At 35.2% G+C, this 17,117-nt stretch overlaps 2 protein-coding genes across 3 annotated transcripts in view; both read left to right on the top strand.

Annotated features, from left to right (window-relative positions):
* The first annotated feature begins 5,068 nt into the window (after nt 1-5,068).
* On the top strand, nt 5,069-8,540 carry TfIIA-L (transcription factor IIA L). The gene has a single exon (XM_073091132.1). It carries the CDS (start codon nt 5,414-5,416, stop codon nt 6,383-6,385), a length of 972 nt encoding a protein of 323 aa, XP_072947233.1. The 5' UTR covers nt 5,069-5,413; the 3' UTR covers nt 6,386-8,540.
* A 5,376-nt stretch (nt 8,541-13,916) lies between these two features.
* Nucleotides 13,917-17,117, top strand: part of Fife (regulating synaptic membrane exocytosis protein fife) — a 43,031-nt gene continuing 39,830 nt past the window's right edge. For both annotated transcript variants that reach the window (XM_073091452.1, XM_073091453.1), the window contains exons 1-2: nt 13,917-13,989; nt 14,214-14,399. In XM_073091452.1, coding sequence (XP_072947553.1) covers nt 14,355-14,399 — 45 coding nt within the window. In that variant the 5' untranslated portion in view covers nt 13,917-13,989; nt 14,214-14,354. The remainder of the gene's footprint in view (nt 13,990-14,213; nt 14,400-17,117) is intronic.

Below are 17,117 nucleotides of genomic sequence, written 5' to 3'. Positions count from 1 at the left end.
CGTATCAATATTTTAGAGAGGATTTAGTCTCTCACGGCCATTGCGAACCGCTCCTTGCAGAGTTTCCAGGTTATTTAAACCGCCGCCCGGTGCTCGGCGTTGACATTTTACGGCAGGTAGGTCTCCTCTGAACCAACCCTCCTCTTTTCTCACCCGGGCTTGGGACCGGCCATGGCAGAGTTAATCTTTGTGCATACTTAGTGGGTATAATTACAGCAAATAGTGCAGTAGGAGTCTAAATGATATTGAAATAAGCCCCTATTCCGCTCCATACAATTGTAACAAAGCATTCTTGTTGTTAAGCGAAAATTCACAATTACTGCACAAATCTATGAATCAAGATATGCGCACGTTTTTTCCATCAGGAACTTTTTTTTATACAATTTATGTAGTAAGCAAGCATGTAGTCCACGTAATGGTAGGTCGTCACTTCTGCACATGGACACCTGTAACCAGCTCCATAGATCAATCACGTTTACACCTGAACATGATTCCAGATACGTTGCTATTCCTCACGACGAAATTGAAATAGATGCGGTGGTAATACCTCCCCGATCGAATCATTGTGTCTGTACTACCTTATACAAAATTTAGTTTCATAATATAGGAGTAGCAGACGAGCATGCAGTCCATCTGATGATAAATGGCTACTGCCGTCCATGGATATCTATAATCAATCTCAGGTATATTTCTACTTGATATCGGCCACATATGTGCCGCTAGCTAGGTCTAAGCTGGAACGCCTCGGAAAACCATGTCTCCCTTACCACACCCCTCAAACCAGAACACATCAGCGCAACATTGCTATTATTAGGCAGAAATAGTTGTAGCGGGGGCGCTGCTGGAGTAGAACCGCAAAGGGTTCTACCACCTTCAATACTAAATACTACTCGCATTTCAATTATACGTAGCAATAATTCCATATTTCCCCGAAATATTGGAAATTCGAAGTAGCAAGCTTAATATGGCAAAAGATTATAGCAATGGTTTCAGATCTATTGTAGCCTATTCTCTATTTACGACTATTGTGGTCTATAAATCGATAGTATATAAAGGTACATGATATAATTGGGACCATTACAAAGGCTTGGCTTAATTTAATACGGGAAATCGATATAGGTAGGTACCTACCTAATATTAAGTACTCATGCGTGGTAAATATTTCTTTCTTATTAAGTAGACTAGCTTTTTCCTATTCTTTGAAACCGAACAAATTTAAAATTCATATTATACACTGTGGGATCTTATTGCAATGAGTAGGTAATGTAGAAATGTTCTTGTTTAATTAGGATCAACGAGTTTTAACTCAGCACGAAAAGCAGAAAGTTGACTCAAAGTCTGAAGTTCGAATTTACCGCGGCCCGATTCCAAATTCGAGTGTTTGAGTTGCAACTTCGTGTACCCTTTTCGAACTAAAATGAATCGTCGAAAAATAAAACATATATCGAGACCAAATTACGAAAGCGATTGGCAAAAACTTCACTCAAAAGTTACCACGTTTTTTATTCAATAAGTACGTCAAAAAGAGTTGAATCAGCACATTTTTGAGCACTAAAATCTGTAAATTTAATTACCGATTCCTATTTGCTGAGGCAAGCTCTATTTCCCAAAGCTGACGGATTAATTACTTAAGCTTTGACTTTATGAGATAAAACTTATTAGTTTGCCAATCGGCACATCTAGGCAGGTGAGAGGGTAATGAAATGACATTCTGGAGCGTGGTATTGATCGCACGCAAATAGCTCGCTGTCGGCCGACCTGCGGCCACAACTAGGTGTCCAGGTGCTGTGCAAATTGCAATACTTTAGAATAATACCAACATTATAAAGTATCAGGAGGAACTAGGTGCCCACGTTCTGCTTGCCTGTTTAAGATTATAATACAACAGATTTATCATAACTTTGCAAGAAGATAGTTATAGCCCGATTTGAACGAAAGTATTTTGCGATAAATTTCAGAACTCCTAAAAGCTGATGTTAGATTATTATGAAAGATATATGAAATTCGGCGTCACAATCTATGGGTTCTAGGTTTGAATCCCACGCCACAGATTTTTTAAGTTAAGTGCATACTAAAATACTAACTTACAGAAAAGTTAAACATCGCAAGGAAGCCTACACACTTGAGAGTTCTTAAAATATAAAAGTTTAAAAAGTTCTTAAAGGTCTGTGAAGTGTACCTATCCGCACTTGGCCAGCGCATTGGACTAAGGTATGTGGACCCGTTCGCAGCAGTGTAACAAGTAAATAAGACCTCAAACCTCATACGATATATTATTAGAAAAGAAAACGTTAATAAGAATATTGACAGTATTGAATAGGTAATAGGTATACATAATAGCCAGTTCTCTACAGATTTTATTTCTACAAAATTGTACATTTTCAATATTTAAATCTCAAAACATATATAGCACATACATGTATATATAGGTATACCTACCAATAAATAAACTTGAAAAGGTGCCGCAAATGAAAACCCGTATATTAAGATGATTTAAATAAATAGATAGAAAATATCTAATCGGCCTAGGCATCAGTAGGATAATATATTTATGGGCCAGTAGGATAATATATAATAGGTTACTGGTAAGACAATCCTATTGATGTTTCCTTGTTCCTTTCAATTCGCCCATTTTCAAGAAACAAAATTCTATTTGATAAGCACGAACTAGACATTCATGTAAATAATAAATTTAGGTCGACTATTGTACGAATGTTCTTAGAATTCGATTCTACGCTCGGGGAATCAAGGAATTATCTGCTGTCAAGTTCAACGTGAAGTAATCTCCACTGTGAAATAGTCTAATGAGATTAATCAAAGCCTCGACATTTATCGACATGTATAGTCCGCATAAAAGCTAATCCGTTCTGAATATAGAAATGAATCGCGTCGCCATAGAAAATTGTATGACTACATGTGCTCGCCACAACTTCAGATCGGACTAGCAGTTTGGCGCGGACTGTACTTGCCTACCTAGCCGAAACGATACTTATTCTATCGTTTGCAGTCGCTAAGAGGAGTGACCGGTTGAAGGCGGTGGTTCGACTCTGGAGGCACCACCGTCACACCTATATATGCCTAATAACAGCATTCCTCAGGTATAGCAACAAATTTGTTACAATATCGTTCAAAAAGTCGCATTATTATTTTTAGCTCCAAGTTTTTTTGTCATATCAAAATTGTTATTTCCAACTTATCTATGTTTCCAGCGTCAATGTCGCAAAATTAGCAACACTGGTAGTTTTTAAAGTTGAAAATGAATAAAATTACTACTGATACGAATCTAATAGAAACAAAATTTCGTTTTTGGAGTTTATTGGAGTTTACTCCTTAAGAAACGATTTGAGTTATAAGGCCCGGTAGGGAAATTTTATGAGGAGTAAAATCAAGTGTAACACGAAAAGTTGAGGCGTAACGGTAACCAAAATATGAATCAAGAGTGCTTTTATTAATTTAAAATACAGTAAGTTCAAATCCCATATGAAAGTAATTATTACAATAAAAATAATTAGCAATATATAAAACATTAAAACGTCATTAACTAATTTGTTTACATTTTTGCATAAATTAAGTTATAGGTTTGATCATTTATAAACACTGTGAAAAATATGAACATTGGCGCCATAATATGATTAACAATCTTTTATGAACGTTTTTAAAGAAGAGTAACATATAAAATCAGTAAGCAATTGAATAAGATATAATATTAGCAAAATAAGTTTTTAACATAAAGAGGCTTTTGTAAGTTACTGATATATTAATTTAACTTATAAAAATGGATGCATAATTGATCAGCACCATCTATCAACGATAAACGGGCAAAATCAAAACAGTATTATTTAATATTTATTACAGAATTATTGCTAATGAATTATGTTCAAAATAAGTTATATAAAATTAGCAATACGTTTTAAATGAATTCTAGAATTATAAAACATTCAGAAACAATCCAAAATACATATAATAACATGTTTATTGAGTCTCATATAAATTTCATCCGTAAATTGCAACAAGGATATTTTATAGATGGCAAAGAAATTATAATTATTAAGTTTTAAGTTATAAAACGTTTAACATTGTTTTAAATATAAATAATTATATTATATTAAAATTTACTTTAATATAAACAATTATATTAAGTTACCATTATAATATTTGGAACCAAAATACATAGATTGATAAACTTGCAAACTTACAATTTATAAAACTTGCCACTAGATGGCGCTATTTTATATTATTTTGTAACATACTTTATGAAATACGCATTATTGAAGTAATATAAATAATCCGAATAATTACAGATATATGTTTGTTCCTCTTATCATTTTAGCAGATGCGTTCATTTTTCTATTCGATATATATCATAATTATCATTCGTAAGGAGTAAACTCCAATCGTGCGTCGTAGCTGACACACACACACTTTTTTTTATTTATTTATTTTGTACACTTTAAGCTAAGGGTTACAAAGGGTAAACTTAATGCCTGGGTGATGGCGATAACATGTACCATGGTCATATCATATAATTATCCCTATAGTCTACCCATTCGCCCTTGACTACCGCGGTGTATTATGGCCTAAACACTAGGCTGGCCAGTGCCCAGCAATGGGACAGTAACAACGTTACAACGAGGCATTTCAACTTAGACCTCAGGGCTAGTTATTGTGACGTAAGATTATTGATAACACAAATAACTGAAAGAGTTATAAAATAAATAAGAGGATTTTAGACGCTATGTTATTTTGACTTTTATGCTAAATCTTGTATACAAACGAAGAGAAAAAGAACGAAATCTATTATTTCGTTAACTGTTAATAAGCAGCAATTTTATTTCTTTACATGGTTTTGTTTTTGAAAATTCCCACTAAACCTGAGCGTAGTATACACTATACTCAGATCTTTCGTATATCTATAAGATGACGAAAATAAGCTTGACGGCATCGTGATGCGGCACACTGTAGATAAAACTCGATGGTGGCGCTGTTGTCGCGCATGCGCCGTGCCTTTAGAGCCCAGTATTGGAACCGAGCAACCATAGACAATTTTTTCGTAATTTGGCATAATCTGCTTTTTGTTTGTAGGTTATGTTTTAGTCGTCAATTGTCAAAATTTATGTTGGATCTTTTCTGAGAATTATTCAGCTATGTATAGAAGTGTACAGGACTTTTTACTTACTTTTCCGTACGAATAATGCGTATCGATCATCGGTTCTTATATAAGAGTGTTCAATTTTTCACGGATAATGGCTGTGTAGTCCCACTGAAGTGTTAGTAGACATTTGAGTTTAGATGTGAATACAAATGTAGATACGCACTTTTCCTTATTTGTGTTAGCGATATAATTTCACATTGCTTCTCCAATCTCAATTTGGGGAAAAGTATCTTCGTTTCGGCACGAACGGAAAACGTCAAGATGTCGAGCCAAGTATTGAAGCTATACAATGCGGTGGTCGACGATGTAATAGCCGGAGTGCGCGATAGCTTTCTCGACGACGGTGTAGACGAGCTGGTGCTTCAGGAACTCAAACAACTATGGAAAACAAAGCTAGCCGCCAGCGGCGCCATGGACCCGCCGGAGCCACCGATGCCTCCGCCTGCGGTAATCCACAATTTCCAAAAAGCTAACGGAAGCAACATTATACCAAAAAGAAACGATACACATATGGCGACACAGGGGTCGAGTCAACAAGGCTCTGTAGACCACGGCGCACCTGCCAACAATGTAGGGGGCGCTCACCCACACCATGTCTTAAACCCCAACAACAAAGTCCCCGTCCAGCTGACGCTGCCCGCGCAGCCTGGCGTGGCGGGCTCGCAGCCGCGCTCCTTCACTATACAGATACCTGCATCTGCCCTCAACGGGAACAAGCTGCACCAGGTGCTAACTGGACCTATCATAAATGCAACGATAAGCTTGCCCCAGCCTCTTGCGGCTACCCTGTTGCAACAACATATCAACTCTGCTTTAGCGGGGCAACAAAATGAATTTGATGGCGGTGGGGGCGGTCAAAGTGGTGCAGCTCCATTCTCTCTCGATGGAGCACTAGATTCTTCTGATGATGAGGGGTCTAATGTGGGCGATGGATCGGATGATGGTGCTGGAAATGACGATGAGGACGAGGAATCCGGAGAGGAGAGGGCCGAGGAGGAGGAAGAGGAACGAGATGAGCTCGGAGGTGCGGAGGAGGAGCCTCTTAATTCGGGAGATGATGTCTCCGATGAAGAGCCCGGTGATATGTTTGATACTGATAATGTTGTTGTTTGTCAATATGACAAAATCACTCGCAGTCGCAACAAATGGAAGTTTTATCTCAAAGATGGTATAATGAACTTAGGGGGCAAAGATTATGTTTTTCAGAAAGCCAACGGTGATGCTGAATGGTGAAAATATGTACTATGGAATGAAATAATTATGACAAATAACAAATATTTGTATGATTAACTTTTGGTGTGACATCTGAGGTGTTAGAAAACAGAAAAATCTTTATAAAAAGACAAATGATTATCTCATTAACCATTGTTATTCGTCATTCACGTTAATCGAGTGTTTAGATTAATTATTTCTATTATAACATTGCTTAGCCAGTAATATCCGTATTCATAATAATTATTCAGGATTTATAAATAAAACAACATATTTTAATACAACATTTGCATTTAAAATACTCAGATTGCTCATTTAAAAACAAATTTTATTTATTATTACAATTATGTGACTGGCAATTTAACTGTTACAATGAAAATTACATTTTGTGTGCACTCTTCGTTATCATGAGCACATGTTATTATTAAATATTTTTAACGATAAACTATAGGAATACCAAAATTTAAGGTGATGGTTCAACGGGTTAGTGAACTTCTTAAGTCACTTGTAACATATATCTGTATCTCTTTTACCCACTAAATTAGCTTCACTACAGTTTGTTAAATATGAAGTGTGGTAAATAAATAATGAATATTTAACAGTTGTGCCATAAAATAAGTAACTGAACATTTGTCACTGTATCTACTCATCTTTTAGCATCTGAATGCATTTGGCGGTCACGAAATTAATTTTAACGAAATAAAATATTTGTTTGTTACACAAAATACGAAATATGTTGAATTGCTACAAATAATGTCTTAAGCCTTTTTGGAGGTTGGCTATTCCTGGTTTTAGATCTGTGATTTACTTAAAGGCTATCAGGTGTTTTATTGCCTGTTTGCTAAACTTTACAGACAGAAATAAGTTATACTTTTAGTCTTGAGATCAAAAAAAGGTAGACAAAGCCTTATAGAATTTTGTATTGAACTAAAACTTGCACTAGTATGAGTAATAGGGAGACATTTATCTGAGATGCTCCAACATAGACCTTTATGTTATTTCAAATTGTATTTGCACCACATAGCTTTTAAATTTTTGCTTCCATGTGGGAGACTGGTTTGTACTGATTATTATGATACATTTAACTTTAGTTTCAGTGCATGTTCTGTAATATTGCACAACTCTTGAACTTGGTATGATTTAATATTTGGTTAATGAAGCTTTGTCTTCCTTTTTTTAATTTTAGCTTTTAGCTGATATATCTCTTGTATACTACATACTTAGTGAAGCTAAAATGGCATTAAATTTCTGAATGTTTAAAATAGGTTTTGATATAATCACATGTGGGATATAAAACAACTTGACATTGTTAATTTAGACAAATTGTATGTGAAGATTATATATATTTTTTGTATAATAATGTTTCTACCTTCTATCCAATCTATTCAATACTATTTAGGTTAAAATTATCCAGAATTTGTTAATATAAGATTTGTAAAATACATAATGTGTCTAAAATATTTTAAATGTTAATGATACCAATTGTTTTGTAAATTGCAATGCTTTTGTGCACAAAGCCAATGTTTCTGGGATTAACATTATCACATAAGTTGATGTAAGTTGGGGTAGTATCCGTGCTGGGGTAAAACCGTATGATTCAAAATACAGTCTCATTGTGCCACCAGTTTATAATTGGCAACATCATACTATTTACACATTTTTTTATAAGACTGATGACTCCACCTGATGGTAAGTGGTCACTGCCGCCCATGGTCCTGTAGGTACAAACAAATCCATGTAGAACAGGGTTCTACGTGAAGCCAATCAGAGATGCATTGCTGCTCCTAATAGGATGGATGCCGGACGACAGGTGGTGTGGTTTGCACATTCTTCTTCTGAAACAAGAACTGTTTCACGCTAGAAATAGATGTGGTATTACTAATATCTTCAAAAAAAAATTAAATACATCCTGCAATATACGGTTCTATCCCAGACTCGATATTTCATCAACTTACTTCATTGAATATTGTGATATGGAGTAGTATTACATAAGTTTAAAAAATTAGAACTGTCAATATCCAAATTTACTATATAAGCCTTAGTTTGAACTGCTACCTGAATTAAAAGTGAGTTCAATTACTTAAGTTACATTTCCAATTAATAAACAAATATTAGTAGGATTTGTTTAATGCAGTTTGACGAAAATGGTAATTATAATAAAACATGTTGCATTAAATTGGTTATTTCTTTTATTTCAATACTTTACTTAGGTACTAGATTAAAAATCTGCTAATTTAATAGTTAACTTTAAGTATATAATTGCAATAAATATATTCAATTACTGTAAATGGCTATAAACTATACAGATTCTCATACAACCTATCTGCAAACATAATGCATCGCCTGGTGGAATTTAATTTCTTCACACTTCTCAGGGATTGCTTACACCATACCTACTTTTAAAATTTACTAAATGGACTTAAGTGAAGGTGGGCGAACTGTTAAGGTTTTACTACCACATCAATGTCGATCTTTAAAAAGTCCCTGTAGACCTCCTGTTTTAGGGACCCTACGCAGAGACGATTTTTAGGTACACTCTTAGTCCTCAGTTTAGCAATACTTCAATAATTGACCTCTAGTACGTACACTCAAGTTTTATAGATTGGAGCATTGAGCACTATCACATGGACAGCATGTTCGATTGCTGGGTCGTTGCATAAAATGTTACGTAGGTATTGGTGTCCATGTAGGTATCTATGTGAAAGTAGGTAAGTATGCCCTTGATGGTAACAATATAAATACCCACGAGTAATTTGGTGTTAAAATGGAGGTGGCCCTGAGGCATGTGAATCAGACCGTCAACTCATTATAACACTTCTTTTTGCGATCTGAGTCATTGAATGATTATTTTTTTATGTGGCCAATTCTAACATTGATAACGTTAACATTGATAAGATCTCCAGTTAAGTTATAAAAAGTATCAAGCATGCAGTGCACTTGATGGTAAGTGACCTCTGTCGCCCGTGGACCTCTGTAATCAACTTCATATAAGAAACGAGACGAGACCTAAGGACCTACAGAAACGTTGCTACGCCTGAGGACAGATGCAATCGCAGCATAAGATTGTTCATAGGGGAAATTTGGTTATATTTGATCACTTTTTTAACCGACTTCCAAAAAGGAGGTTTCTCAATTCGACCGTATATGTTTTTTTATGTTTGTTCGGGTATGTCTTCGTCGTTTATGTACCGATTTTGATGATTTATTTTTTGTTGGAAAAATATATTTTCAATGTGGCCCATTATAAGGAAATCAGGGTCAGGGCAGACCAGAGAAATCGAGGGGAACTTTCAAAAATCGTAGGGGCGACTAGCGCGTTTATAAGTTTTTTCATTAAGTATTTTTATTATATATATTATTTTAATATACACGTTACTAACGTTATATGTCACTACTAATAATTGGCCAAGTGCAAGTTGAACTCGCACGTGGAGGATTCCGAACCACCAACATTTTCAAATTACTTTTATTTTTAGTATTTGTTATTACAGCAGCCACTGAATTAAATACATTGTGAAAATTTGAACTGTCTACATACCTTTTTTTTCTTTTCGAGGGGGAAATCTTCATAAGGTACCCGACGACGTGGGAGCGACGCCGAGTTATGTGGGATTTTTACCGCATTAAAACCCCCTCGGTTGCCGACCTCAGCGCTTGTTGGAGAACTCCGGGATCTCCAACGGAACACAACCGGAGTCCTCCAAGCGCGATGCCCGGATCGGGCTCTGCCCTGGGGGAGCGTTCGCTCCTCCCACAACATCTTGTGATTACAACGGTATGCGACCATACATACCGCCGTCCTTCCCGGGGTAGCATACTGGACGGTTCGGGCTCCCACTCTTGCCGCCCGCAACCCCGGAAGCCCCCTTTTAGTCGCCTCTTACGACAGGCAGGGGATACCATAGCCCTATTCTAGTCTCGGAACTACAGGGATATGAACTGTCTACCTATTACGGTTTAATATATAAAGCGAAAAACGTCGACTAATAGCGGTTTCTTGTATGGCGACCCCCATTTATTTTGATTTTTTTATTTTTAGTAGGTATTTGTTGTTATTTTAAGCCACCATTATGCATCCTCTGTAAAATTTTCAAGTGTATACCTATTACGGTTCCAGAGATAGAGCCCTGTGACAGACGGACAGACTGCGAAGTCTTAGTAATTGGGTTCCGTTTTTACCCTTTGTGTACGGAACCCTAAAAAGGGTAAAAAAAATACATAAAAAATCAACCGACTTCTATGTCACTACAAAGTCAAAAATAATTGAAATAAATTTTGGTTTAGTAGAAATTTTCCTGAAGTCGGCGCTCATATTGGACTCGCTGTTTACGCCGTTATCCAACGAAATATATTGAGCACCGACTTTAGAACTATGTACTAAACCAACAATTATTTCAATTATTTTTTACTTCGTAGTGACATAGAAGTCGGTTGTATCATTTTTTTTTTCTAACTTTACTATTTATTGTAATAGCATATCCTCTCCGCTACCCTTGCGGCAGAGAGGAATCCATGTAACGGAGTTAGAACGCCTCGAATAGGTAGTATATCTTCCTTACCACACCCTTCAAGCCGGGCCACAGGCACATTAAACACTGATGTTATTAGGTAGAAAAATTCCTTTTCACCTACTTATACGTAAAATATTGTAGGTAACTCTAAGTTACACCACAATTTTGTCATAAATGTTCTTCCGTAGTATTCTAAGTACTTAACCCAAGTTACATAACGATTTGTCTTTATTAATTAAATTATAGGTACATAAAACAAAAACAAGCCTTTCAAAAATTAAAAAATGAAACCTTTTATAAAGGGTAAGCCTTTAAAAAAATCACTTAAACCATGAAACCTGCAATTCGTTCGGTCCTCTACCTATAAATATGTAGCGTTGTAGGTATTAAGCTGTTTTCCTCTAGTCGAATTAAGCTCGTTCCAATTATCCACGTAATCCCGCCAGCGCCCGCGTGAGATAGCCGCCGGTAATCTACTTACCCCACGCGATTTAATATAGAGCTCAATGCCCATTAAAATATTTACTTCGTTTGCTTTGTAGGCCCGTAGTTTACTTTGGTACGGGGGACAGAACTGGTTAAAGTTGAGAACCGTTAAATTAAAAGTAACAAACTGGAAGAGTGATTAGAAAATACAAAACGTTAATTTAAATCAAATGAGGTAGGTAATTGGAAAGCTTACTGAAGGTATTTGGATGTTAATTTAACTACTTGCTCACTTGTAAAGAAAATAGGTGTAACGATGCCACTTTTTTATGGAAGGCGTAGATAGGTATTAAAAAAATATTTCAGTCTATCAGATGCTCACAATTACTGTTCTATTTTTGTGTATTTCATTTATTTTGTTGTAAGGGGAAAACACGCTGAAACCTTTCGCGTAGTAGCGCTTCGTGTGTTACTGGAATTTGGTATTGCACTTCGTGCGTCTTGATTTTTCTCGGCTTTTTAATCCGTAAAACATTACTAAGGTAATAAAATAAGCCTTTTAAAATCGAGAAATAAACATAAAAAGGTGGTGGTGATGACCTTTTAAATGAAATGAAACGAAATATATTTATTTTGTATAGGCTAACGGCGGCAGTTACAAATTGTCAGTTACAATATTTTTCTTATACTACTACCGGATCGTAACGCGACCTCTACTGAGAAGATCCGGTAAGAAACTCAGAAAAATATAGTAGAGTATACAAATTTAGTATAAAATAAAATCTATAGCAAAATATATCTTTCTTTACCTTTACTGTCGACATTACTTACTCTTAGGCCATTCTCAAGTGGATCAAAGCGAATCCAACTATAGATAAGAACGTACTTCAAATCAAATCGGTAAGTGGATACTCCACGTTCAGCTAAATCATTATTTTATTTATTAAGGATCTGTGTGGCCTTGTTAGATAGGTTTACATTCGTTATTTTCATGATATCTGTTATACTTATGTTATTGAGAGTACAAATATGTACCTACTTCTTTAGTAATGAAAAAAGTGAACGAGCAATGCTTTTAGTGGTCACTGCCGCTCATTATCATGGGCTATGGACATCTATCACCTATTAACACGATAAACGTCATCTAGTACCTACATCTAAGCATAACTTATTAACGCGTATGCCTTATAAACTTACAACTGAATTTTCTATGAAACAAAGTTTTTTTCCTCTGCATAAAACATTTTGATACACTACTACAAGATTTCTTATTATTAGTATAGAAATGGAAATACCAAACTATGTTTAAACATGCACAAAAGACATATTGAACATAGGTAACATAGCAATGAAGTAGTACATAGGTATACGAGGGGAAAATATCAGATATCGATTTGACCCGCGATGCAATCTTTCCAGACAGGTATCCAGGGCCGCCTCAGTTCACATGACACACTTTACCGGGATATTCGGGGACCAACTACTTTACTTTCACGTTTAGCTGACATATACGAACGTTCCTCACAAATTCGGAGACTTTTCAATTTGCCTCGGTTGGGGAAATGCTCGAATTCGCTTATCCCATCGCGCATATATCAATTTATTTCGCGAGAACTAAATGTATTATAGAATATCTCGTTTATACGTATAACAAACAATTTGTAGCGAATTTTGTTGTGCCACGAAGTAAATTTATCTAGCTAGACGATATTGAATTTTCAGTTTTGTAGCTATATGAATAAATGATATGTATGCAAAAAGAATTGTGGCTAGACATGATCTGAAGGATATGGCTCTTATTCTTAAAAGCGATTCAGCAATGTAGAAGACATACCATTCCCACACCTATTAAAAAGTGATAGATCTTTCATAGTTTGATCGGGGAAGTACTACTGAAAAATGGGTGTATTTCTAGCGTGAAGGTTTTAAAAGTCTCGTGGTAGTTAATCAGTTCTACGTAAAATTCTAAAATCGCGATTAGGTTTTCTTATAGTATAGTACTATAAATAAGTACACACGTTTTGAAAATTGTTGAAGCCCAGAAATTATTGATCATATTAATTTAATTATTCAAGCCATATTTTAGAGGCAATACAACAGCTCGCTACGAGAAACTTTTTAACTATAAAAATGAAAGTGTCGCAGTCATTTAGTTTAAATAAGCCATTTAATTAATAGCCCAGCGTCCAGAATGAAATTCAACCATTCAATCAATCAGCTATGCAAATAACTTGGATCGATAACGTTTAACTACTGTTAATTGAATAATTAATTGAACTAGTTATCTGCTACATATCTATAACTCTCATTGCTCACTCCATCTCAATAAAAAGATAATTAAAACAATTAGAAAGCTTTTTTGTTGGCACACCTCAATTACGCTGTATACACAATCTTAAAAGTATACATTTATAATCTGAAAACTGAATAATTGATAAGTCTGTACCGAACGAAGTACGAACCTGTTGAGTGTATATTCCTGTTCATTCCATCTCGGTAACTCCGCCCGAGAGGTCGGGGATCTTCCCTCCCGCTACAGTCGATAAAGTTACCGACACTGTTTCTCACCTCTGTTTAGATATTTCTCAGTAAATGCAATATAGCATAGTGCAGTGTAGAGCAGTGATTAGCAGTGATTAGCTTAGTGGTTAGTCGGCTTCTCGATCGGGAATGATTTTTCAACATTGTGTGCGTATTAATCAGTTATCGCTCGTTTAAACATAAAGGATATTTTCTTTGTAAGAAAACTCGCATCCCTGGAAATCTTTATAAAAGTTCTCAAGGGTGTGTGAAGTCTACCAATCGGCACTTGGTCAGCGCGGTGGATTATAGCCTAAACTCCTCTTACTCACAGGAAACATTTCAGTATTGGATTGATGACGACAAATTAACGCTTTTGTTTTTTGTTTCAGGGCAGAGGTGAAGTGAAACGCAGACATAACCAAGTTAAAGATGTCGTATTACAGTAGCAGTGTCTTCATCCCAGACTAAAGTGATAGTGAAGTGCAGTGATAGTGATTATGTGATAAAGAACGTCGTGGAACAACGCCACCATGCTGCCCACTAACGTTATGTCCTTCATGAAGAAGGTGAGTCAAGTTAGTATTTCACACATTCATATACATAGATTTAAGCTGTCTTTTCCTCACTTTCTCTACAATCCTTCATCTTCCATTCTATGTGTTTTATGTAGATAGTTATTTCAATTGTGTAAAGTATAAATATTAAAAAAAATTGAAAACATACCTACTTGAATGAATTATCATCAGAATACCTTTTGATGTTAATCAAAGAGAAATAACGAACAATGCATAAACTTTTAATAAATCAATAATAAAACCTAATTATATTATTCAGAAAAGGGTAAATCCGTTAGTTATTCTAAATTTAATTTCATGACTACATAAGGCAGGCTGACATTAGTCAACCGCAGACATTTGCAACATTCAAAGACTCACAATGCCACATTCAAATTGGTACGCCCCGGAGCCTCGCCTTTGCTTATTTGGGTTTAAAGAATCTTTATTTTCTCATAAGACATACATGGTCACTTAAAATGAGAAAACTTAAACTATTTACATAATAAAGCTGTGTCCGGGAGTCGTGAGTATTATATAGTGTAATAGTAATTTATGTGTGTGTGAGCGTGAGTGTGTGTGAGTGAGTCTGTGTGTGTGTGTGTGTGTGTGTGTGTGTGTGTGTGTGTGCATTTTGTGTATGTGTGTGTGTATTTTGGATACCTTTTTAGCTGTCTAAACATATAGGCTTTCTTAGAACAGTTCCAATTTAAGGATATCCTCAAGGTATGGAAATCCTTAGAGGTTAAGCGTGTAGGAATATACTATTGTTTTCAATTCTACCAGATAAGATCCAATTTGTATGTAAATTTGATTATAAATAAAGGGTACTTACCTCCCAACTTATTCCATCTTTCCTTTATACAAACCAAATAAGCTAAAATATTAGTAGGATATTAAGAATAATATACAGCAGATAAAACAATACAAAGAAATGAATAAAGTAAAGTAGGTCTGTACGATTTTTTATACAAGATCGTAGTAGAAAACGAGCATGTATCCCACCTGATGGTACATGTTCATCACCCATGGACATCGGTGGTTACCGTGGTCACCTCTCCATACAACACGGGTAGCACCTGACACCGCTCATAGATACGTTACCACTTTTGAAAACTAAGATCATGCCTCAATTTTAAGTCAGCAGGAGTACACATACTTTCACCAAAGCGCAAAAAAAGTTCTATGCTACTATTAGTTCGGATTTTAAGACCTAAGTAATATAATTCATAGTAGTACGTCATTACAAACTTTTAATCTTGTTTTGGAAGCCAGTAAAAATAGTATTGCTTTTTATATACTATAGAACAATATTCTGTTGCATTTTTAATTAAACCTTTAATATTTAACTACAAAGCGCTGAAACATTTAAGTCATCTTAAACTTAATTTACTTCACGCCTTCGCTAAAAGAAACTAACATCGTAATTTGCTAGAAAAGTATAGTTTTCATTTTATTTTCGTTCTGTTAATTAGACCCGGTGTTCCGCTTCGGGTAAAGCAAGTTTTGTTGACGCTACAAAGAAAAGTTTTTGTCCGACAATTAAGCTTTGAAGTATTTTCACAAAGAAATACATTTGTTAATTTTTTTGCTGACAATGATAAATGAAAATGAAATCAAAGAAACTTAGACACGTTAATTAAATTTTATGCTTTTAATTGAGATTTGAATGTCATTCTTATTTATGTCCTATGAAATTGAAACCTACGATTGTTGACAAAGGAAAATAGATAATTTATTTAACACATCTACTAGAATCGTATTTAAAAATACGATTAAATATTTACGTTAATAAACTTACAATTCATGTGCTCAAGTTCTTTGTCTGAATAAAATCTGTAAAAACTTTATCTTTTTATCTTATAAATATACGATATTTTAACATCAAATTAATCTGAATTGGACCAGCGTGGTGAAGTATGCTCTAGACCTCCCCTAATTGTAGCAATCATGCCCAGCAGTGGGACATAAAACGGGCCAAACAACAAAGGACTACACATTATGCTGTTGCCTAAACATTAATTAATATTTTTCACTATCACAAGAGACAAGGAGTTCTACAACATAAAGATCGACATCTTAAACCAAAAACATACAACTAATCTTTGTTTTCATATTGATAAATTTTGTTGGCCATAGTGATTTAAGCCTCTGCCTAGTCGAATTTTATTATCAAATTTCAATCCTTACTAGGCAAAACAATGGATAGATTGATTGTTAATGACGGGCGTTAATGATCATAAATAGATAAAGCGTGGGATTATTGAAAGTTACGTAACATTTGACATAACAATATGTCGTTGTTATCTACAATCTAAATGTAGAAAATCAATTCCCCGTTTACCTAACGAAATGCTTGAATGGAGGATGGATTTTAGCGGAAATTGCAATAACCGACAGAAATTGCGCGATATTAACTATTAACGGACAATGCTACAGAGTTTCAACTATTGTTATACGCATATTTTGATGGCACTTTTTGATATTTGAAGATGATAGAACCCTTCGTGACTGAGGCGGCATCATCGTCTTATTTCTCCCTTGTAAAAGCCTTGTTAAATACTCTATTCTGGTTTAAATAATGGGTTAATGGTTAATTTACGACTTCAAAGTTCTTTTAGGAGTTCTTGTGTTTTTTTTATAATATAGGAGTAGCAGACGAGCATGCAGTCCACCTGATGATAAGTGGCTACTGCCGCCCATGAACAGCTGTAATCAACCCCAGATAGGATTAGATAT

Source organism: Epargyreus clarus, unplaced genomic scaffold, assembly GCF_041222505.1.
Source record: "Epargyreus clarus isolate Ecla_fem2 unplaced genomic scaffold, WU_Ecla_fem_2.2 ptg000034l, whole genome shotgun sequence".
Lineage (NCBI taxonomy): Eukaryota > Metazoa > Arthropoda > Insecta > Lepidoptera > Hesperiidae > Epargyreus > Epargyreus clarus.
The sequence above is the reverse complement of the archived record's forward strand: the minus strand, read 5'-3'. Positions and strand labels throughout refer to the sequence as shown.

Coding starts and splice junctions, on each gene's coding strand:
- TfIIA-L (XM_073091132.1), top strand. CDS start 5,414: ATGTCGAGCCAAGTATTGAAGCTATACAATGCGGTGGTCGACGATGTA.